The sequence below is a fragment of the Stigmatopora argus genome, chromosome 20, assembly GCF_051989625.1.
Source record: "Stigmatopora argus isolate UIUO_Sarg chromosome 20, RoL_Sarg_1.0, whole genome shotgun sequence".
Classification (NCBI taxonomy): Eukaryota; Metazoa; Chordata; class Actinopteri; order Syngnathiformes; family Syngnathidae; genus Stigmatopora; species Stigmatopora argus.
Window position 1 is genome coordinate 13,320,478 of NC_135406.1, and position 23,147 is coordinate 13,343,624.

Genomic DNA, 23,147 nt, shown 5'->3' on the forward strand with positions numbered 1-23,147 from the left:
AGACCCTGGACAGCCTCCCTAAAGTCCGGAAAGCCATAGAAATTGTCACTTTTTTAAAGCATCCATTTCGGAAAAGTACCAAATTTCCAATTTAAATGCCTCGAAATTCACACCATCGCTACGGCTTCCACCATCTTGATTCAACTGCACTGTAAACCGGAAAAATTCAGTAAGACGAGTGCATTGTGTATCTTCCGAGTTACAGGTTCTGACAAATGATTTGTCTTTTGTGACTTCAGCGTGGCAATCTATTCAGAATCGATTGATCAGATAGCCTCAATCACTTTAACATTTTAGTTTTAGTTTTTTTCATAAGGGAAGTAAGTATTATTAAGGCTGACTAAACCACCAGTCTTTTGTTTTGACACAAATCCTAATATTTCCGGGGTTGTTCTAAAGGAAGTTCAAGTAGTGGTAGACAGCAATTATCAATACGCCTCCTCGAAATAAGCGCAAAATGGATCGCAATTTGGATGAAATTTTTAATAAATCCAGACTATTAGCGAATTAACTTAACGTCAAGGTGTTTGTTGATAGCGCTGGGACACCCCATCTACACAAGTACTCCAGTCAGATAGTGAGACGAAGGCACACAGATGATTGATCAGCTTCCTTTATGTGAGTTTCAAGCAATTGACACCTGCCTTTTAATGAAAACGCAACAGGAAATTTATAAATCAGACACTCGCAGAACTTTATTGCTTCTTATACGACAAAATATCCCATGTTGACGCTTTTATGTTTTTTGACACGGGTGTCGTGAAACCATAATTTCACGGGGTCACATTCGTTATTTTTGCCCCCTGCACTGCAATCAAAACACCTCCATCAATGGTGGCCAATGAGTTAACAAGGAACCTTAAAATGCCTCAACCCTAACAGGAAGTAGCCTGAAAATGCCCAAAAAATCATCAAGAACCGACAAACAAACAAGAAGCTTTCCGGAAAGTCCCTCAAAACTAAGAGAAAATAATCAAACATTTACAGGAAGTGACCCGTAAGTAGTACCCTAAAATGGCAAACAAGTGATGCAAAATGAACTCATTGTCTGCCTTTGACATCAACAGATGTCCAATTCACTTTAGGTGGCTGTGGATGCTCATCTTTCATTGCCATTAACGGCGCTCAAAGTCCAATTCGTTTTGATTGAGGGGGGCTCCCAGTTTAAATGGAATGGACATTTAGCGTCATCAATGGTGGCCAGTAAATTAAATTTTTGGGCCAACAATGAACTTGTCCGTCCACATTAGGTCTAGTTGGCATGCATATGGCCCGTGAACCAAACTGAGTTTGATACCACTAATTTAGAGTGTGGTTTTCACTCAGTTGACAGCAGAAAAGGCTAAATCAACATAGCCTCTTCTTTTTTGCCAAGACGTTCAAATAATCTTAGCATTATTAGAAAACTTACTCATTACTCTCACTCGTATAAGAACATTTTCCCCTGTTTAATAGACTGTATTTCTTGGTGCTCTGCTGATTGAAATGTGATGGCGAGAGATTTAAATGATCTCGAGTTGTAGTAGATGACAAGATACCAATGATTACAAAATGGTCCTGGTGAAATATTTCTAATGTAATGAATCATTTTGGGGACACAAGATTACAAATGAAGAAATAAGATTTACTCCTTGTGTTTCAGATGTCAGTCAAGTGCATCGTGCTGAGCGCCAGAAATCTTCTCCGATAGTGGAAGAAGAAAAAGATGAATTTGTACGCATTAAAGGGGAACAAGAGGATTATTTCATTTCAGTTGGGAAAATCCTCATTGGGGAGCAGCAAGGTACCTTCAAAAAGGTGGAGGCAGTCCCTCTACATGTTAAAGAGGAGGGGATGGGTGTCCCCGTGTGGACTGTTGAGCTCTTGAGGAGTGAAGATGAAGGTCTGAGTGAGTCAAGTAGATGTGCGGAGCCTCCGAGTGACAGCAGCTCAACAGCAAGTTTCCAGGCAGACAACCTAAGGGCTCCACCACCAGATAGCCGTGACACCACATCACACTTGCAATTCCGTGAGTATCAAGTCACTAACAGAGAGGAGTCTAGGGGTGTACAATTTCAATAATATTATTTAAAATGTTTTAATATTCTGTGGCGCTGGTGGACGAGTAGAGGGAGTCCTCGAGTTACGCCAGTCTCGACCTACATCGTTACGAATACCCAATACAAAAAATAAAGGCTTACTGCATATAAGCCGTTTTTTTCCCTAAAAAAATGATGAAAGATCCACGTAAATGCACATAAATTAGACTTGACATACATGAAACTGCAAGGTGACAAAGACAAAACGCCATACTGCAAGACAAAACGCTAAATAAAATTTATTGTGACGTCTGTGAATGAAATTCAAGAAAAAAAACGTATCTTGCATAAATCGTGAAAAAACTCTCTTGTTTGCCACTGCTTGCTCAGGGCGTCCCCATCTTACCATAGTTAAACATCCTCTGACTGGCCAGACACGAGTAGCCTTGATAGATGTGTTTGTAGCGTTTACCATGTCAGCACATCCCAATAGTTGTAAAGGCTGATCGAAGGTTTTGTGGTCGATCGTTAAAATATCAGCCTTGATACCTGTGTAATGTGTATCTCATGCTATTATTGCACCCACAGACTTGGTGAAAAGTAGACTGCTTTGGACTCACTTCCTGGATGTACCGCTTCTGTGAATTCTTTTTTGAATTTGTCCACGTTCAGGCAACACCCTTTCGGAACACAGAAAGGAAATGCTTGTATATTTGTGATTAGCAAATAAAACAAAATTCCGCTGTTGGAATAATGATTCAAACCTTTTAAATCATTATTAGTAATATTTAATTAAAAAAGGAAAACATCTTTCAACATAACTGCTTACAACTTCGAAGGAGATACCTTGTGACGTCGTCTCAGTCTACAAGGCATTCTGACGAGCGGCATACTCTTCGGTCCATTTAGCGGCACATAACCAAAACATTCAAAGGTAATCCGATTTAAACAATTGCATGAGCTTAACCGAATAACATCATGAAGGTTATAAAAACAACTGTCACAACAATCTGTTTTTATCGGAACACCTGCGTAAGAATTTGCACAATAAGCAAAACAACGGCATTAGAATTTGCACCAGTAAGCATAATAATTTCTTTATAAGGTAAACAGAGCAAAGCAGTTTAAGAGTCCTTGTAGATCCTGGAACTTGTATCTGGGGAAAGGGTTGAGGCGTATCTTCCAGTAATCAGTCCTCGGAGCAAGGACTCAGTGAATTGTTAAGTCTCTAGCTGGAGCCAGCTGTCCTGGAGAGTGACCTTGGAGTAAGCGTTTGTCTTCGTTGAAAACACATATTAATTCTAACTCTAACATAAAAGCGATCAACAATATATATATATATATATATATATATATATATATATATATATATATATATATATATATATATATATATATATATATATATATATATATATATATATATATATATATATATTAGGATGAGCATTACTATTCCTAATAAGCAAATATATTGATTAATATAGTGAGCATGTATATTAGAAGGCTTTATATTCCTAAATAAGCATTGCAAACACATTTATAATAATGATTACTCCAACACCGCTTTGACAGTAATATGAACCATCGAAAGAATCGAGGTATTTCAACATTAGAAGAAATATGGCCATGTGTAAAGGGTTGGATTGATACGTTGAAGGCGCTACCAGAAAATGCACCGCCCGCCACTGGTATATATGTGTATATATATGTGTATATATGTGTATATATATGTGTATGTGTGTGTATATATATATATATATATATATATATATATATATATATATATATATATATATATATATATATATATATATATATATATATACACACACACATGCGGTCTGGGGGATATGAAAAAAATTGTTATCACGATAAAAGAATAAAAATCAATTCATATAAATAATTATCACGATAAAGATCACGTCTTTTGCCCGGTGGGGCAAGTGGTTGGCGCGTCGGCCTCACAGCTCTGGGGTGCTGGGTTCAAATCCAGGTCATGTCCTTCTGTGTGGAGTTTGCATGTTCTACCCGGGCCTGCGTGGGTTTCCTCCGCGTACTCTGGTTTCCTCCCACATTCCAAAAACATGCATGGTAGGCTGTTTGGACATGCTAAATTGCCCCTATGTATGGGTGTAAGTGTGCATGGTTGTCCGTCTCCTTGTGCCCTGCGATCGGCTGGCCACGGATTCAGGGTGTCCCCCGCCTCTGGCCCGGAGACAGTTGGGACTGGCTCCAGCACCCCTCATGATCCTAATGAGGATAAAGTGGTTCCGAAAATGAGATGAGACAATAACGGCAATAAAGATGAAGAACGTGGTCCTAGTACTTTCAGAAATTGAAATAAATTTTCAATATGGCTCAGTTTGAAGCAAAGTATCCCAGAGATTGATGACAACACGGTCATAGACATGGAATGTGGCAATCGTCTTGACAGTTTCTTGTCCTTGTACAAAAACATATTTGTACTAAATAAGAAATGGCTGTGTCAACTCCCCATCAAGATATTCCGTGTGCACGAAAACCTCTCGCAGAAGCTCTACTATGGCGCCACTTGAAGATTCCATCAATAATCCACGCTCCACAATAACCTGTTTCTTGAATTATTTAAATCAAGCGGAGAGGAACTATTTTTACTGTGATTACAGTATTCAAAGTATTTACTTTTTAATGGAGAGAATGTACAGTAATTCCTCGATTATCGCATTTTCACTTATCACGACTTCACTACTTGGCGATTTTTTTCCCCGCTATTAATTATTAATGGTTTTTTTAAGTTCATAAAAATGTGAAAATCCATGCTGAAACTCGTAAGCGGAAGCCACTTTTGCTACTAAGACTCGGCACTGAAGAAAAAGAAGTTATAATATGGCTGACCTTACTTCGCCATTTTTCGATTATCGCAGTCATTTCTGGTCTAAACAAAAACATGTAATAGGGTAGTAGTAATAGAGGTGATCCTTATTCGATTTTTTTCTGTTTTCGCAGCCCTGTCTGGTCTACATTATCCGTGATATTCGAGGGATTGGTGAATTCCCTTTCTTCCTGGTATTCTATTTGCGTTACGAATGACGTGACTTTTTAAGCGTATGTAAATTTTCAAGAATTTGCACTAGCCTAGCACTGACACCATTCTAAGAAAGACTTAAGGCAATTAATACATTGTATTGTTTATGCTTGAACAACAGTAAAAAAAACCCTGAGCTTTCCTTTTATTAAGTACTAATCACAAACAAGTAATTTTTCTTGATTTCGCAAAGCGCAAGCACCCCAAGAGGCACTAAACAACGAGCGGCGCGTTCAAACACCGCTATCAAAGCGGCGGCCCGGGGGCCAAATCTGGCCAGCCACAACTCCTTGGTGCAGCCCATGGAAATACTTAATTTTTAATGCTAAAGTTCAAATACAGATTATAAATACCGTATTCGGCAGCCCGGTGGTGTGAGTGGTTAGCACGTCGGCCTCACAGCTCTCGGGTCAAATCAAGTCACGTCCACCTGCGTGGGTTTATTTAGGGTACTCCGGTTTCCTCCCACATTCCAAAAACATGCATGGTAGGCGGATTGGACACTCTAAATTGCCTCTAGGTATGGATATGAGCGTGAATAATTGCACTATCCTCGGATAGGCTCAGGGGAAAACCCTGCTAATGTGTGATGGTGCTCACACTTGGAAAAATTCTGGAGCTTTTCCTTTCGACGGGGCATCAGGTTGTCCATCTCCTCGTGCCCTGCAATTGGCTGGTCATCATTTCAGGGTGTCCTCCGCCTCTGGCCCAAAGACAGCTGGGATAGGCTCCAGCACCCCCCGTGACCCAAGTGAGGATAAAGCGGTTCAGAAAATGAGATGAGAAATACCGTATTTTCACACCTATAAAACGTGCCATCGGATAGGGCGCAGTTTCAGTTGCGGGTATATTTTCTTTTTTTTTGTTAATACATAGGGCGCCTCATCGGAAAAGGCACTAGGCTAGGCTAGTGTATGTTATGCTAGCCGCTAGCGTGTTTTTTAAAGACTGCACGAGCAAACTAAGTTTTATAGTGCTTTCTTGAGGTACAAGCTTCTCCGGTCCCACCTGCTCGTTTAGAACCAAAAGACAATTGCTGCGCTATTAAAAAAAACTCTTTTGAAAAATGGGTTGGATGAGAAAGGAAAATTTCAGTTACACGCATGCGGGGCCCCATGGCTGGTATTGCCCCTGCTAAGTCCACACTCTCAGTAATAGGCATCTGAGCATGATCGGGGCTATGTAACCATGATATAGATGCAGAATCATGAGCTCCCGCCGAGGTGGAAGCGTCGCCACCAATTTGGAATGCAGAAGATTGTGCTGCCATCTTGGTGCGCTTCAATTGTTTACGCCTTTCCTAACTCAATACGAAATGAAAACTCCTCTTTTTTGGCAAAATTGGTGAAAATTACAGTGCAAACATATGTAAAGTATGCAAAAAAGGAATGTATAATGTATACAGACGCAGGATTATGCCTTTTAGGAATAAATATGGAAAAGTGACGGTCAATTTCAAAAGAAAGGCTGACAAATTTTACCTATTGAAACAATGCTTGGTTTATTTTTGGTAAAATATTGTAAACCAAAGTGAAAATATGACGAAAATAAATGCTCACACAATCGCAGTGCTGTTGCCTAGTTCACACAAGTGGAAATGATTAAGCGGAAGCAATCCAGTGTGAACTGAAGAAAGTACAGTAGTACCTCTACATACGAGCAGCTCTACCTACGAGATGCTCGAGATACGAGGAAAATTTCGAGCAAATAATTAGCTCTGATACCAGAAAAATATTTATTATTGTCTTTTTTGCCGCATCTCTTTCATGTAGAAACAGATATCTACGAGCACTGGGCAGAGCGTTGCATTTTTGTCAGTGTTTTTTTTCCTGTCACTCAGCGCGAATGGCGGAGCGATCGCTGTTACGAGGAGTAGCATATATTACTTCTCGTTGGCAAGTGGTCGTGCGTTATCCTATTGTGAGGACATTTGTGTGCATCATTTTCTGAATATTTTGAAGGGAATACAAAAGCAAACAGCACATCGATAGAGAAAGCAGGGTGGAGGCGGGGCAAATACAGCCAACCCGGCCGGTATCAAACTTCAATACAAAATTAGAATTAAGTTTAGTGTAAGGTTAGATTAAACTTATTTTTGAGTGTGTCTGCATTGTAATACAAGTTCATTTAAATTTGTTTGTTATTAAACGAGCATGTTGCCGTGCAAAAAGCGCCCCCCTCTCCGCCCCCTCTCTCTGTCCGCCAATCTCTCTCTTTCCGCCTTTCAAAAATTAGATTTAAATTTAGTGTAAAGTTAGATTAAATTTATTTTTGAGTGTGTCTGCATTGTAATCCAAGTTCATTTAATTTGTTTGTTATTAAACGAGCGTGTTGCCGTGCAAAAAAGCGCTCCGCCCCCCTCTCTCTGTCCTCTCTCTCTTTCCCCCCTTCGAAATCCGTATAATTTTAGTACAGTGGTACCTCGTCATACGACCGCTCGTCACACAATATTCTCGTCTTACGACGGAAATTTCGATCGAATAATTCGCCCGTCATGCGATCAAAATTTCGTGATGCGACCAAGCCTTTTTTGCATATCTTTCGTGTATAACAATATCTACGAGCACTGAACGATTAATTCAGACAAGTTTCTCCTAAGCATCGACCAGGAAACGCACAACGCGCATGCGCGGGCAAAAAGAGGGCTTTCTGGGTAATGAAGTATACTTGTGCACACAACGCCGACAGGCAATGGCACTCTTTCTCAGAATGAAACTTCATTACCCACAATCAATACGTGGGTAAGCTGAGCTGTTGCATTTCCTGTTATTTTTATTATCTAATACGAGGAGTATTATATTACTTCTCGTTCGCTGCTCCTAAGAACATCAGTGGCACTGGCTCGCAATTCCCTCTTTGTAATATTTCTGGTCGCAACTCTCTCTCATAGGCGCCGTTCAAAGCGGTTGCAACCAGAGCCATTACGACAAGGGAGTTGCGAGCCGGTCTTTATGAGCAGCGGAGCGATCGCTAAAATGTACTACAAGACTATTTCTCGTTGGCAAGTGGTCGTGGGTTATCCTATTGTGAGGACATTTGTGTGAATCATTTTCGGAATATTTTGAAGGGAATACGTAGTACAACAGCAAACAGCCCATCGATAGCGAACGTGAGGGTGGAGCGTGGGAAACCGCCAACCCGGAAAACGAAGGTAACAAAAGATTACAACAAAATTAGAATTCAGTTTTGTGTAAAGTTACATTAAACGTATGTTTGAGTGTCTGTATATATTAATCCAAGTTAATTTAAATTTCTTTGTTCCGTTTACGAGTGCGTTGTCGTGGAAAAAAAAACGAACCCCACCCCCCCACGCCCCCTAACGTCTCTGTCTCCCGTCGGCGAAATCTGCCCAATTTTAGTTAGATTAAACACATTTTATTACTATTAAACCACTAGTTATGTGTTACTTTGTTAATAGATGGCGAATTAGAAGAAATAAAACATTTTTTCCAATCCAATATCCTGTTATTGGTGTTTTTTTCAGTGGGTTGGAACGAATTAATTTGTTTCCCATTCATTTCAATGGGAAACGTCCGCTCGAGTTACGAGAATCTCGTCATACGATCTCAGTCCCGGAACGGATTAAGATCGTATGTCGAGGTACCACTGTACTATTAAACACAATTTATTACTATTAAACCACTAGTTATGTGTTACTTTGTTAATAGATGGCGAATTAGAAAAAAATAAAACATTTTTTTCCAATCCAATATCCTGTTTTTGGTGTTTTTTCACAGGGTTGGAACGAATTAATTTGTTTTTAGTTCATTTCAATGGGAAACGTTCGTTCGAGTTAGTCCCGGAACGAATTAAGCTCGTATGTAGAGGTACCACTATGGATTTTGGAATTGTCCCAGAGTGTAATGCTTAAAATCACCGCAAGCTAACACTTATGCTCAGGCATACTCATCAATAATACTTGCAAATGCTCAAAGCTTGAGTTTAAACACTTGGAGAAGGTAAAGAAATTCAATCACACACACTCACACACACACATAAATCACGTTTTATAAGGATTATAGATTTTTTTATTATTGTGATTAGCACCTATTTTTTCAATAGCTCCCAAGTCATTTGACAGATTGACACGAAATTTACAGAAAAGATAGGTAATTACATTCTGTTTAATGAACACCTTTTAGTTTTTCAAAAACCACTCCATTTATTAATAATTAAATTATTACTGTTATTACCACCTTACCATCTTCAATAGCTCCCAAGGAATTTGACGTATTGGCACCAAATTTATAGAAAAGATAGGTAATTGCCTTCTGATTAACGGAAACCTTTTAGTTTTTCAATAACACATTCCATTTATTAATTATTACTTTATTACTATTAGCACCTAATATCTTCAATAGCTCAAGAAAGCAGCAAGCTAACACAGTGGGGCAAATAAGTATTTAGTCAACCACCAATTGTGCAAGTTCTCCTACTTGAAAAGATTAGAGAGGCCTGTAATTGTCAACATGGGTAAACCTCAACCATGAGAGACAGAATGTGGACGCATGACACACAATCCCCTCTGTGCAATAACTTCGGGGTGTGCAATAACAATGTGCAATATCTTAGATTGTGCAATATTTTAGAATGTACCTTGCCCGGACGTGACTTTTTATATTTCTTATTTGTTTTTACTGGAAAAACCCACTTTGTGGAGTAGCACCACCAAATTTGTCATACGCAGCTGAAAATAAAGGCTTTTTGGTTTTTTAGATTTGATTGAAAAAAAAAAAAATGAAAATCACATTGTTTGATTTTTAAAGAATTTGTTTCCAAATTAGAGTGGGAACTAAGTATTTGGTAACCTACAAACAAGCAAGATTTCTGGCTGTCAAAGAGGTCCAACTTGTAACGAGGTCTCTACTCGTTACCTGTATTAATAGCATCAGTTTTAACTCGTTATTGGTATAAAAGACACCTGTCCACAACCTCAGTCTCTCACACTCCAAATTCCACTATGGCCAAGACCAAAGAGCTGTCGAAGGACACCAGAAACAAAATTGTAGAGCTGCACCAGGCTGGGAACACTGTTGTCTTCAGCTCCAGACTACTGAGGAACTGTGTGGATAAGCTTGGAACAGTTACTCTGCATATTCTCTACCTCGGTCCCAGTGTGCAGAAGTTCTCCATCTTGTGGAAGACTTCCTGTGTGTGGTTCCAGTTTCATCCAACTTTACAACGTCTTTTTCTTGAGTCTGCATCCATTTTTGCTACCGCAACCAAGATGGCGCCGTTCAAGTGCTGAAATCTAGTCTGTATACACGATACCTATGGGAATACCAAGCAAAAAAAAGGAAGACGGCGAAGAATATGTGAATTTCCTTTGTCTTCCTTTTTAATAACATTTTTAATAAAATAATTTTATTTATTACCTTTTATTTTAAAAACAACAAGCGATGACGTCTAGCTCCGTTGCCTCACAACGTGCATCGGAAATCTAGTCTGTATACACAATACCTGTGGGAATACCAAGCAAAAAAAAGGAAGACGATGAAGAATGTGAATTTCCTTTGTCTTCTTTTTAATCAAATTTTTAATAAAATAATTTTATTTATTGCCTTTTATTTTAAAAATGAGCGCTCAATGTAGGTACCGTTTAACGTAGGAACCGTTTAACGTAGGAACCGTTTAACGTAGGAACCGTTTAACGTAGGAACCGTTTAACGTAGGAACCGCTTAACGTAGGAACCGCTTAACGTAGGAACCGTTTAACGTAGGAACCGTTTAACGTATGAACCGTTTAGTGTAATTGAACACTTGGCAATACAGGAGGAATATTACAAGAAGGTGGACGAGGAGGAAGCAGTGAGCATTCAAACAGCAAAAATCAAAGAAATGCTCAAGAAATTTCACTAACTTTCTGTCTTCGTAGAAAAAAACATCAAGAAAATATGTACACGAGTCGTGTGATCGATTACTTTGACAATGTTTCTGTTGCATTATAGAAACATTATTAAAAGTTGTTTTTTGGAACCATTCAGCCATGCCTACACTGTCACACACATGGGACTAGCTGTTACAATACGCAGCAGAAGGAGCAACACCTCGGTGCCGCCGGAGTTTCGGAGCTGGACAAAAGTGCCGGGAGGAGGGGCAACGCTTCTGACCAACCATTTCATCGTGGGATAAGATAAAAGAGCTGTCGGCGCTAACCAGCAACGGAGTGGAGGAGTTCTGCCATGCTGCTGTTTTCTTCAACTCCAGACTACTGAGGAACTGTGTGGATAAGCTTGGAACAGTTACTCTGCATATTCTCTACCTCGGTCCCAGTGTGCAGAAGTTCTCCATCTTGTGGAAGACTTCCTGTGTGTGGTTCCAGTTTCATCCAACTTTACAACGTCTTTTTCTTGAGTCTGCATCCATTTTTGCTACCGCAACCAAGACGGCGCCGTTCAAGTGCTGAAATCTAGTCTGTATACACGATACCTATGGGAATACCAAGCAAAAAAAAGGAAGACGGCGAAGAATATGTGAATTTCCTTTGTCTTCCTTTTTAATAACATTTTTAATAAAATAATTTTATTTATTACCTTTTATTTTAAAAACAACAAGCGATGACGTCTAGCTCCGTTGCCTCACAACGTGCATCGGAAATCTAGTCTGTATACACAATACCTGTGGGAATACCAAGCAAAAAAAAGGAATACGATGAAGAATGTGAATTTCCTTTGTCTTCTTTTTAATCAAATTTTTAATAAAATAATTTTATTTATTGCCTTTTATTTTAAAAATTAGCGCTCAATGTAGGTACCGTTTAACGTAGGAACCGTTTAACGTAGGAACCGTTTAACGTAGGAACCGTTTAACGTAGGAACCGTTTAACGTAGGAACCGTTTAACGTAGGAACCGCTTAACGTAGGAACCGCTTAACGTAGGAACCGCTTAACGTAGAAACCATTTAACGTAGGAACCGTTTAGTAATTGAACACTTGGCAATACAGGAGGAATATTACAAGAAGGTGGACGAGGAGGAAGCAGTGAGCATTCAAACAGCAAAAATCAAAGAAATGCTCAAGAAATTTCACTAACTTTCTGTCTTCGTAGAAAAAAACATCAAGAAAATATGTACACGAGTCGTGTGATCGACTACTTTGACAATGTTTCTGTTGCATTATAGAAACATTATTAAAAGTTGTTTTTTGGAACCATTCAGCCATGCCTACACTGTCACACACATGGGACTAGCTGTTACAATACGCAGCAGAAGGAGCAACACCTCGGTGCCGCCGGAGTTTCGGAGCTGGACAAAAGTGCCGGGAGGAGGGGCAACGCTTCTGACCAACCATTTCATCGTGGGATAAGATAAAAGAGCTGTCGGCGCTTACCAGCAACGGAGTGGAGGAGTTCTGCCATGCTGCTGTTTTCTTCAACTCCAGACTACTGAAGAACTGTGCGGATAAGCTTGGAAGAGTGACTCTGCATATTCTCTACCTCAGTCACAGTCTGCAGAAGTTACCCATCTCGTAGAAGACTTCCTGTGTGTGGTTCCAGTTTTTGTCCAACTTTATGTCTTTTTGAGTCTATCCGTTTTTGCTACCGAAACTCGTAGATCGTTTTGTGTTTTTGCTGCTTTTCTGTCTTAATGATTTGGTGATTCTTAATGATCCCATTGACTTTGATTTGCTTTCTACTTTGTGCGTTTTGCTTTTTGCTTTTGCTTTTTGCTTTTTGCTTTGTTGTTCTGCGGCCTTTGACTGTACTGTCTAACTTATAACTATGCCTTTTCTTGCTACTGTCACAATGAAATTTCCTGAATACGGGATGAATAAAGTTATCCAATCCAATCCAATCCAGACGCAATCGTCTTTGGATAGTTTTTTTGAATTCTTCATTTTGTGTTCATTAGATGTGTGTTCATGTGTTTGTGTGCTCTCTCTCTTGCCTACCGTTAGCTTCCTCTTGTTCACCTGCGATTCAACACGGAGAGATTTTGCATGCTTGTTATTTGTTTTAAGACTTGACTAAATAATTTTCTTATCATGTTCTCTCATTTTTGTGTTTCTCATCTTTCACACAAAATTGGGAGTGTGACCACTTTTAAAGGGTTTAGTAACTTTAGTTGGTAGTTGTGGGAGGACTCTGGAATGAATTAGAGAATTTACATATAAAGTGCTGCTCAACTTACAAAATATTCAACTTACGAAAAAAGTTCTGGAACCAATTAATTTCATATGTAAATATGACTGTATCAGACTTTACATTTCCAGTCTAACCTAAATGACTTCCAGTTAGAGAAACAGTCCATAAAATATATAACTTATCTTTGTCTTTTCAGATTTCAGAAAATATCTTGGTCCAGATGGGCAAGAGTCTGTTAGCTTTAAAGAAGAACTTGAGCTCCCCCAAATCAAAGGGGAGGAGTCAGAGTTCCCTCAACAACAAATGAGAGAAGTGCAACTACCAATTAAAAAGGAGGAAAATGTCACATGGTCACCTGGGGAGTCCTTGAAGAAGGAAGATGATCTGGGCAGGGCCAGTGAAGGGGTGGAGCCTGCAAACACCTCAGCATGGCCCCAAATTAAAGAGAATAAGGAGCCAGAGCCCCTTGATCAGCACAAAAGAGAAGAGCAACCTTCAATCAAAATGCAGGAAGATGTCACCTGGTCAATTAGTGAGCCCTTGAAGAGGCAAGATCTGCGCGTGGCCTGCAGAGGGGCGGAGCCTCCACATGGTAGCAACTCAGCAGAAGAATGCCAAGCAGAAAATGTAATTGCTCCTTTATCAAAAAGCGATGGCTTGCTATATGACGATGATGATGGTCTTAAGAAAAATCCCAGTTCCAACAAACTCTGCAAATGCTCCCAGTGTGGAAAAACCTTTGGGAAAAAGTATACTTTGAAAAGACATATGGTGACCCACATTGGGGAGAGACTGTTTTCATGCTCAATTTGTGGTAAAACATTTACACAGAAAGCAAACTTAAAAAAGCACACAAGAATCCAAATTGGTGAAAAAAGGTTGACCACCTCACTTTGTGGGCAAAGCTCCAAAAAACCACAATACTTTAAAATAGACACAAAAACCCACACTTGTGAAAAAGCATTTTCCTGCTCAGTTTGTAACCGTAGCTTCACGGTGAAAAAATCCTTGAATAACCATTTAATGATCCACACTGGTGAAAAACCATTTCTGTGCTCAGTTTGTGGGCGTGGCTTCACAGCAAAAAAATCCTTGAATAACCACTTAATGATCCACACTGGTGAAAAACCATTTTTGTGCTCAGTTTGTGGTCGTGGCTTCACAGCGAGGAATAACTTAAATGTACACATGAGAACCCACACTGGTGAAAAACCATTTTCCTGCTCAGTTTGTGGCAGTAGCTTCAAAGAAAGGAAATCTTTGAAAACACACACAAGAACCCATGCTGGTGAAAAACCATTTTCGTGCTCAATTTGTGGTAGAAGCTTCACAGACATGAAATCTTTGAAAAGGCATACAAGAACCCACACTGGTGAAAAACCATTTTCGTGCTCAGTTTGTGGTCGAACATTTTCACATCAGGGAACCTTAAAAGAACATACAAGAACCCACACAGGTGAAAAACCATTTTCGTGCTCAGTTTGTGGTAGAACATTTTCCCATAAGAAAAGCTTAAATGAACATTTAATAACCCACACTGGAGAAAGGGGTTTCGTCTGCTCAGTTTGTGGCCACAGAATTGCTACCAAAACCAAATTAAAAAGGCACATAAGAATGCACACTGGTGAAAAACCATTTTCGTGCTCAGTTTGTGGTCAAGCCTTTTCCCAACAGCAACATTTAAAAACCCACACTAGAACCCACACTGGTGAAAAACCATTTTCCTGCTCAGTTTGTGGTAAAGCATTCGCAGAGAAAGGAAATTTAAATAATCACACGAGAACCCACACTGGGGAAAAAACATCTTCGTGCTCAGTTTGTGGTCAAACATTTTCCCATAAGATAAGCTTAAAAGAACACTTAATAACCCACACTGAAAAAAAAGGTTTGGTCTCATCAGAATTGCTACCACAACCAAATTAAAAGCCACACAAAAACCCACAAATTGGTGAAATTATTTTGACTAGCTCACTTTGTGGCCAAAGCTACAACGAAAAAAGTACACACGAAAACTCGCATTGGTGAAAAACCTTTTTCCTGGTCAGTTTGTGGTCAAACTGTTTCACAGACGGTAACTTCAAAAGGAGACTTAACAACTCGGACTGGTCAGAAACCCTTTTTCTACTCAGCCTGTTGCCAAAGATTTAGTCGTAAGGATTCCTATAAGACACAAATATGTTGTGAGATGGGTTGGCCAATGACGCTTTTTGTCTGTCATCATTGTTGGCTTCTTGCATGAAAGATAATTAATTGTATTCTGTAGACTTCTGACCAATCTTTCAAATTCACACTTTTGAATTTTTAAAATCTAATATTTGTTTAGATTAAACGGTTCCTATGTTGAGCGATCCATTTTTAAAATAAAAGGCAATAAATAAAATTATTTTATTAAAAAATATATTAAAAAGAAGACAAAGGAAATTCACAAATTCTTCGTCGTCTTCTTTTTTTTGCTTGGTATTCCCATAGGTATCGTGTATCCAGACTAGATTTCCGATGCGCATTGTGAGGCAACGGAGCTAGACGTCGTCGCTTGTCGGCCATCTTAAGAACAGGCCCATTCGTCTCCTATTGATAGAGTCAATAGAATTTGCTTTTTGAAAGGACAATAGATTGCTTGATTTAAAATCAATCGTGTACGTCTATATCAAAGTCAGAGATGCAGTATTTTTGGTATTTACTTCATAACAAATATCAGCATCCAGTCAGAATCGTAGCCACATCAATTCACGATTAAAAACCAAACAGTTAATAGTAATTTAGTGGAGTCAATCAGTGCCCCCGGGGAACCAAATTTCCTTTGTCTTCTTTTTAATAAAATGTTTAATAAAATTATTTTATTTATTGCCTTTTATTTTAAAAATGGAGCGCTCAACGTAGGAACCGTTTAACGTGCGTAGTGTGTTTAGAGATGAGTCCATTTAGTACGCACACGCACAAATGTTGATGTGTTTGTGTTGTCAAGCGAGTTTTTATTGTTTTATTTTCTTTAATAAATATAAAGAATATGTGAATTTCCTTTGTCTTCTTTAATAGTGGTTAAGGTTAGTGGTTAAGGTTAGGCGAACTCTCTGGCGACAAAGTGTCCGGTTGACGAACAGTCCGGCGACCAAACGTCCGTTTAACGAAACGTCCGGGTACCAATTGAACGTTAGTTCTATGAGGTGAAGCGCTCTTGCCTTGGAGGACCATATCTCAATGTCTGTGCGGAGTGATGTAGTGATGATCTCTGATGATAGTTATTATTCTATTTATTTATAAGCTGCATTTGAATTTTAGCATTAGATATGAAGTACTTTCGCAGGCCGCACCACGGAGTGGCAGTGGGCCAGATTTGGCCCTCGAGCCGCAACTTTGACACCAATGTTTGACCGCTGCTCTCGTTGTTGTTTAGTGCATCTACATCTCTATTTTTTGAATTTTCAATTTACAGCATGCAAGTAAGTGTTATGTCACTCAAGCATGTAGCCAAAATGGAGGGTGAGTAGTTAAGTATTAACACGCGCTGAGACTCATTATTTCCCTCCTATACTGGTTACATTTAAATAGAAATATAATTTATTACGTCTTTCTTTGAATGGTGCTAGTGCAAATTCATGAAAATGTACGTACGCTACTATAGTGTCATGTCAATAGAATACATTTAAGGCAGTGGCGGTCCGTGAATTTCCTAGTGACGCCTTCAGCTATCGGAATCAATCCAACCCTCAAAAACTATTTTATGGCTATAAAACCTCTACTGCAGCTACAGCTGCAACACATAAAAAATCAATAATAACCTCATACAATTGAAATATTATTTAGGAATATAGCCAAATTTTACTCACCAAAAATCCTTTTTAACCGTACAGAATATCCATCCTCCTTTCTTTCCTCCTTCTTTTCTATCGCCATCGAAGCTAATGCTGAAAGTCAAGCCTGTCCTGTCGTATTTCTGGCTTATGTTTTTATTCGATTTAGTGCTGAAAATGTTGCCTCCAGAGGGAAACGTTCCGACTTTTGTGCCCTTCGTTTTTCAAGATAAAAGGTTGCAAAATGTTGTGAGATGTGCAGAGGAGGGAAGTCTTTCATGATTTGGGAGGTCAAAAGGAGATGAACATCTATGAAATGTCGAAAATGGTTTTTACAAGATGCTTACAGCACCTGGTATTCCCAAGCGGTCTCCCATCCAGGTACTAACCAGACCCAACCCTGCTTAGCTACCGAGATCAGACAAGATCGGGCGTTTTCAGGGTAGTATGGCCGTGAGCGACATTGTCGCTGAACAAATCCCCTTTGGAAATCCGAACAGTCCATAGTCTTGCATGTGGATCGTGTATTTGGATATTTGGATCCGGTGTGGAGGGTGAGGGGTCCTCTTTGAAAGCCCATTGTTGAAGGAGTCGACTTTGTTGCCGCTTGCTATTCTTTTGCTTTATTACTTCTACAACTACAGGAATGTAGATTATCAGAAGGAGAGCTTCAAGAAAATGTTGCGAGATGTGCAGAGGAGGGAAGTCTTTCATGATTTAGGAGTTCAAAAGGAGATGAACATCCATGAAATGTGGAAAATGGTTTTTACAAGATGCTTACAGCACCTGGTATTCCCAAGCGGTCTCCCATCCAGGTACTAACCCGGCCCAACCCTGCTTAGCTTCCGAGATCAGACGAGATCGGGCGTTTTCAGGGTAGTATGGCTGTGAACAACATTGTCCCTGAACAAATCCCCCTTTGGAAATCCGAACAGTCCATAGTCTTGCATGTGGATCGTGTATTTGGATATTTGGATCCGGTGTGGAGGGTGAGGGGTCCTCTTTAAAAAGCCCTTCGTTGAAGGAGTCGACTTTGTTGCCGCTTGCTATTCATTTGCTTTATTACTTCTACAACTACAGGAATGTAGATTATCAGAAGGAGAGCTTCAATAAAATGTTGCGAGATGTGCAGAGGAGTTAGGTCTTTCATGATTTAGGAGGTCAAAAGGAGATGAACATCCATGAAATGTCGAAAATGTTTTTTACAAGATGCTTACAGCACCTGGTATTCCCACGCGGTCTCCCATCCAGGTACTAACCAGGCCCAACCCTGCTTAGCTTCCGAGATCAGACGAGATCAGGCGTTTTCAGGGTAGTATGGCCGTGAGCGACATTGTCGCTGAACAAATCCCCTTTGGAAAGCCGAACGGTCCATAGTCTTGCATGTGGATCGTGTATTTGGATATTTGGATCCAGTGTGGAGGGTGAGGGGTCCTCTTTGGAGAACCCTTCGTTAAAGGAGTCGACTTTGTTTCCGCTTGCTCTTCTTTTGCTTTATTACTTCTACAACTACGGGAATGAAGATTATCAGAAGGAGAGCTTCAATAAAATGTTGTGAGATGTGCAGAGGTGGGAAGTCTTTCATGATTTAGGAGGTCAAAAGGAGATGAACATCCATGAAATGTCGAAACCGGTTTTGATAACATGCTTACAGCACCTGGTATTCCCAAGCGGTCTCCCATCCAGGTAATAACCAGGCCCGACCCTGCTTAGCTTCCAAGATCAGAGGAGATCGGGCGTTTTCAGGGTAGAATGGCCGTGAGAGACATTGTCGCTGAACAAATCCCCTTTGGAAAGCCGAACGGTCCATAGTCTTGCATGTGGATCGTGTATTTGGATATTTGGATCCGGTGTGGAGGGTGAGGGGTCCTCTTTGGAAAGCCCTTCGTTGAAGGAGTCGACTTTGTTGCCGCTTGCTATTCTTTTGCTTTATTACTTCTACAACTACAGGAATGTAGATTATCAGAAGGAGAGCTTCAATAAAATGTTGCGAGATGTGCAGAGGAGGGAGGTCTTTCATGATTTAGGAGGTCAAAAAGAGATGAACGTCCATGAAATGTCGAAAATTGTTTTGACAAGATGCTTACAGCACCTGGAATTCCCAAGCGGTCTCCCATCCAGGTACTAACCAGGCCCAACCCTGCTTAGCTTCCGAGATCAGACAAGATCGGACGTTTTCAGGGTAGTATGGCCGTGAGCAACATTGTCCCTGAACAAATCCCCTTTGGAAAGCCGAACGGTCCATAGTCTTGTATCTAGATCGTGTATTTGGATATTTGGATCCGGTGTGGAGGGCGAAGGGTCCTCTTTGGAAAGCCCCTCGTTGAAGGAGTCGACTTTGTTGCCGCTTGCTATTCTTTTGCTTTATTACTTCTACAACTACAGGAATGTAGATTATCAGAAGGATAGCTTCAATAAAATGTTGCGAGATGTATAGAGGAGGGAAGTTTTTCATGATTTAGGAGGTCAAAAGGAGATGAACATCCATGGAATGTTGAAAATGGTTTTGCCAAGATGCTTACAACACCTGTTATTCCCAAGCAGTCTCCCATCCAGGTACTAACCAGGCCCAACCCTACTTAGCTTCTGAGATCAGACGAGACCTGGCGTTTTCAGGGTAGTATGGCCGTGAGCGACATTGTTGCTGAACAAATCCCCTTTGGAAAGTTGAACGGTCAATAGTCTTGCATGTGGATCGTGTATTTGGATATTTGTATCCGGTGTGGAGGGCGAGGGGTCCTCTTTGGAAAGCCCTTCGTTGAAGGAGTCGACTTTGTTGCCGCTTGCTATTATTTTGCTTTATTACTTCTACAACTACAGGAATGTAGATTATCAGAAGGATAGCTTCAATAAAATGTTGCGAGATGTATAGAGGAGGGAAGTCTTTCATGATTTAGGAGGTCAAAAGGAGATGAACATCCATGAAATGTCGAAAATGGTTTTGACAAGATGCTTACAGCACCTGGTATTCCCAAGCGGTCTCCCATCCAGGTACTAACAAGGCCCAACCCTGCTTAGCTTCCGTGATCAGACAAGACCGGGCATTTTCAGGGTAGTATGGCCGTGAGCGACATTGTCACTGAACAAATCCCCTTTGGAAAGCCGAACGGTCCATAGTCTTGCATGTGGATCGTGTATTTGGATATTTGGATCCGGTGTGGAGCGTGAGGGGTCCTCTTTGGAGAACCCTTCGTTAAAGGTGTCGACTTTGTTGCCGCTTGCTCTTCTTTTGCTTTATTACTTCTACAACTACAGGAATGAAGATTATCAGAAGGAGAGCTTCAATAAAATGTTGTGAGATGTGCAGAGGAGGGAAGTCTTTCATGATTTAGGAGGTCAAAAGGAGATGAACATCCATGAATTGTCGAAAATGGTTTTGACAAGATGCTTTCAGCACCTGGTATTCCCAAGCGGTCTCCCATCCAGGTACTAACCAGGCCCAACCCTTCTTAGCTTCTGAGATCAGACGAGATCGGGCGTTTTCAGGGTAGTATGGCCGTGAGCGACATTGTCGCTGAACAAATCCCCTTTGGAAAGCCGAACGGTCCATAGTCTTGCATGTGGAGCGTGTATTTGGATATTTGGATCCAGTGTGGAGGGTGAGGTGTCCTCTTTGGAGAACCCTTCGTTAAAGGAGTCGACTTTGTTTCCGCATGCTCTTCTTTTGCTTTATTACTTCTACAACTACGGGAATGAAGATTATCAGAAGGAGAGCTTCAATAAAATGTTGTGAGATGTGCAGAGGAGGGAAGTCTTTCATGATTTAGGAGGTCAAAAGGAGATGAACATCCATGAAATGTCAAAACTGGTTTTGACAACATGCTTACAGCACCTGGTATTCCCAAGCAGTCTCCCAACCAGGTACTAACCAGGCCCAAACCGTCTTAGCTTCCAAGATCAGACGAGATCGGGCGTTTTCAGGGTAGTATGGCCGTGAGCAACATTATCCCTGAACAAATCCCCCTTTGGAAATCGGAACGGGCCATAGTCTTGCATGTGGATCGTGTATTTGGATATTTGGATCCGGTGTGGAGGGCGAAGGGTCCTCTTTGGAGAATCCTTCGTTGAAGGAGTCGACTTTGTTGCCGCTTGCTCTTCTTTTGCTTTATTACTTCTACAACTACAGGAATGTAGATTATCAGAAGGATAGCTTCAATAAAATGTTGCGAGATGTATAGAGGAGGGAAGCCTTTCATGATTTAGGAGGTCAAAAGGAGATGAACATCCATGAAATGTCGAAAATGGTTTTGACAAGATGCCTACAGCACCTGGTATTCCCAAGCGGTCTCGCATCCAGGTATTAACAAGGCCCAACCTTGCTTAGCTTCCGAGATCAGACGAGATCGGCGTTTTCAGCGTAGCATGGCCGAGAGCGACATTGTCGCTGAACAAATCCCCTTTGGAAAGCCGAACGGTCCATTGTCTTGCATGTGGATCGTGTATTTGGATATTTGGATCCGGTGTGGAGGGCGAAGGGTCCTCTTTGGAGAATCCTTCGTTAAAGGAGTCGACTTTGTTGCCGCTTGCTCTTCTTTTGCTTTATTACTTCTACAACTACGGGAATGAAGATTATCAGAAGGATAGCTTCAATAAAATGTTGCGAAATGTGCAGAGGAGGGAAGTCTTTCATGATTTAGGAGGTCAAAAGGAGATAAACATCCACGAAATGTCGAAAATGGTTTTGACAAGATGCTTACAGCACCTGGTATTCCCAAGCGGTCTCCCATTCAGGTACGAACCAGGCCCAACCCTGCTTAGTTTCCGAGATCAGATGAGATCGGGCGTTTTCAGGGTAGTATGGCCGTGAGCGACATTGTTGCTGAACAAATCCCCCTTTGGAAATCCGAACAGTCCATAGTCTTGCATGTGGATCGTGTATTTGGATATTTGTATCCGGTGTGGAGGGCGAGGGGTCCTCTTTGGAAAGCTCTTTGTTGAAGGAGTCGACTTTGTTGCCGCTTGCTATTCTTTTGCTTTATTACTTCACAACTACAGGAATGTAGATTATCAGAAGGAGAGCTTCAATAAAATGTTGCGAGATGTGCAGAGGAGGGAAGTCTTTCATGATTTAGGATGTCAAAAGGAGATGAACATCCATGAAATGTTGAAAATGGTTTTGACAAGATGCTTACAGCACCTGGTATTCCCAAGCAGTCTCCCATCCAGGTACTAACCCGGCCCGACCCTGCTTAGCTTCCGAGATCAGACGAGATCGGGCGTTTTCAGGGTAGAATGGCCGTGAGTGACATTGTCGCTGAACAAATCCCCTTTGGAAAGCCGAACGGTCCATAGTCTTGCATGTGGATCGTGTATTTGGATATTTGGATCCGGTGTGGAGGGCGAAGGGTCCTCTTTGGAAAGCCCCTCGTTGAAGGAGTCGACTTTGTTGCCGCTTGCTATTCTTTTGCTTTATTACTTCTACAACTACAGGAATGTAGATTATCAGAAGGATAGCTTCAATAAAATGTTGCGAGATGTATAGAGGAGGGAAGTCTTACATGATTTAGGAGGTCAAAAGGAGATGAATATCCATGAATTGTCGAAAATGGTTTTGACAAGATGCTTACAGCACCTGGTATTCCCAAGCGGTCTCCCATCCAGGTACTAACCAGGCCCAACCCTACTTAGCTTCTGAGATCAGACAAGATCGGGCGTTTTCAGGGTAGTATGGCCGTGAGCGACATTGTCGCTGAACAAATCCCCTTTGGAAAGCCGAACGGTCCATAGTCTTGCATGTGGATCGTGTATTTGGATATTTGGATCCAGTGTGGAGGGTGAGGGGTCCTCTTTGGAGAACCCTTCGTTAAAGGAGTCGACTTTGTTTCCGCTTGCTCTTCTTTTGCTTTATTACTTCTACAACTACGGGAATGAAGATTATCAGAAGGAGAGCTTCAATAAAATGTTGTGAGATGTGCAGAGGAGGGAAGTCTTTCATGATTTAGGAGGTCAAAAGGAGATGAACATCCATGAAATGTCAAAACTGGTTTTGACAACATGCTTACAGCACCTGGTATTCCCAAGCGGTCTCCCATCCAGGTACTAACCAGGCCCAAACCTTCTTAGCTTCCAAGATCAGACGAGATCGGGCGTTTTCAGGGTAGTATGGCCGTGAGCAACATTATCCCTGAACAAATCCCCCTTTGGAAAGCCGAACGGTCCATAGTCTTGCATGTGGATCGTGTATTTGGA

At 40.9% G+C, this 23,147-nt stretch overlaps 1 protein-coding gene, 9 non-coding genes and 4 pseudogenes across 12 annotated transcripts in view; 1 reads left to right on the forward strand and 13 right to left on the reverse strand.

Moving 5' to 3' along the window:
- The window catches only part of LOC144065315 (uncharacterized), a 31,247-nt gene extending 15,066 nt beyond the window's left edge, over positions 1 to 16,181 (forward strand). The window contains exons 1-3 of one of the 3 annotated variants that reach the window (XM_077588051.1): positions 34 to 169; positions 1,643 to 2,008; positions 13,364 to 16,181. In XM_077588051.1, the coding sequence (XP_077444177.1) occupies positions 1,834 to 2,008; positions 13,364 to 15,090 (1,902 nt within the window). In that variant the 5' untranslated portion in view covers positions 34 to 169; positions 1,643 to 1,833 and the 3' untranslated portion in view covers positions 15,091 to 16,181. Of the gene's footprint in view, positions 1 to 33; positions 170 to 387; positions 619 to 1,642; positions 2,009 to 13,363 lie in introns of those variants that run through there. The other 2 variants (XM_077588049.1, XM_077588050.1) reach the window with 2 other exon arrangements.
- Positions 16,182 to 17,298: 1,117 nt separating this feature from the next.
- Positions 17,299 to 17,417, reverse strand: LOC144066377 (5S ribosomal RNA). The gene has a single exon (XR_013297550.1). It is a non-coding gene; the product is annotated as a 5S ribosomal RNA (ribosomal RNA).
- A 315-nt stretch (positions 17,418 to 17,732) lies between these two features.
- On the reverse strand, positions 17,733 to 17,851 carry LOC144066462 (5S ribosomal RNA). Its single transcript, XR_013297627.1, has one exon. It is a non-coding gene; the product is annotated as a 5S ribosomal RNA (ribosomal RNA).
- Positions 17,852 to 18,168: 317 nt separating this feature from the next.
- Positions 18,169 to 18,287, reverse strand: LOC144066501 (5S ribosomal RNA). Its single transcript, XR_013297652.1, has one exon. It is a non-coding gene; the product is annotated as a 5S ribosomal RNA (ribosomal RNA).
- A 316-nt stretch (positions 18,288 to 18,603) lies between these two features.
- LOC144066490 (5S ribosomal RNA) lies at positions 18,604 to 18,722 on the reverse strand (annotated as a pseudogene).
- A 316-nt stretch (positions 18,723 to 19,038) lies between these two features.
- LOC144066354 (5S ribosomal RNA) lies at positions 19,039 to 19,157 on the reverse strand. Its single transcript, XR_013297529.1, has one exon. It is a non-coding gene; the product is annotated as a 5S ribosomal RNA (ribosomal RNA).
- Positions 19,158 to 19,473: 316 nt separating this feature from the next.
- Positions 19,474 to 19,592, reverse strand: LOC144066494 (5S ribosomal RNA; annotated as a pseudogene).
- A 316-nt stretch (positions 19,593 to 19,908) lies between these two features.
- Positions 19,909 to 20,027, reverse strand: LOC144066492 (5S ribosomal RNA; annotated as a pseudogene).
- Positions 20,028 to 20,343: 316 nt separating this feature from the next.
- LOC144066484 (5S ribosomal RNA) lies at positions 20,344 to 20,462 on the reverse strand. Its single transcript, XR_013297650.1, has one exon. It is a non-coding gene; the product is annotated as a 5S ribosomal RNA (ribosomal RNA).
- Positions 20,463 to 20,778: 316 nt separating this feature from the next.
- LOC144066498 (5S ribosomal RNA) lies at positions 20,779 to 20,897 on the reverse strand (annotated as a pseudogene).
- A 751-nt stretch (positions 20,898 to 21,648) lies between these two features.
- On the reverse strand, positions 21,649 to 21,767 carry LOC144066365 (5S ribosomal RNA). Its single transcript, XR_013297539.1, has one exon. It is a non-coding gene; the product is annotated as a 5S ribosomal RNA (ribosomal RNA).
- A 316-nt stretch (positions 21,768 to 22,083) lies between these two features.
- Positions 22,084 to 22,202, reverse strand: LOC144066388 (5S ribosomal RNA). Its single transcript, XR_013297561.1, has one exon. It is a non-coding gene; the product is annotated as a 5S ribosomal RNA (ribosomal RNA).
- A 316-nt stretch (positions 22,203 to 22,518) lies between these two features.
- Positions 22,519 to 22,637, reverse strand: LOC144066423 (5S ribosomal RNA). Its single transcript, XR_013297588.1, has one exon. It is a non-coding gene; the product is annotated as a 5S ribosomal RNA (ribosomal RNA).
- Positions 22,638 to 22,953: 316 nt separating this feature from the next.
- On the reverse strand, positions 22,954 to 23,072 carry LOC144066480 (5S ribosomal RNA). Its single transcript, XR_013297645.1, has one exon. It is a non-coding gene; the product is annotated as a 5S ribosomal RNA (ribosomal RNA).
- Positions 23,073 to 23,147: the final 75 nt, after the last annotated feature.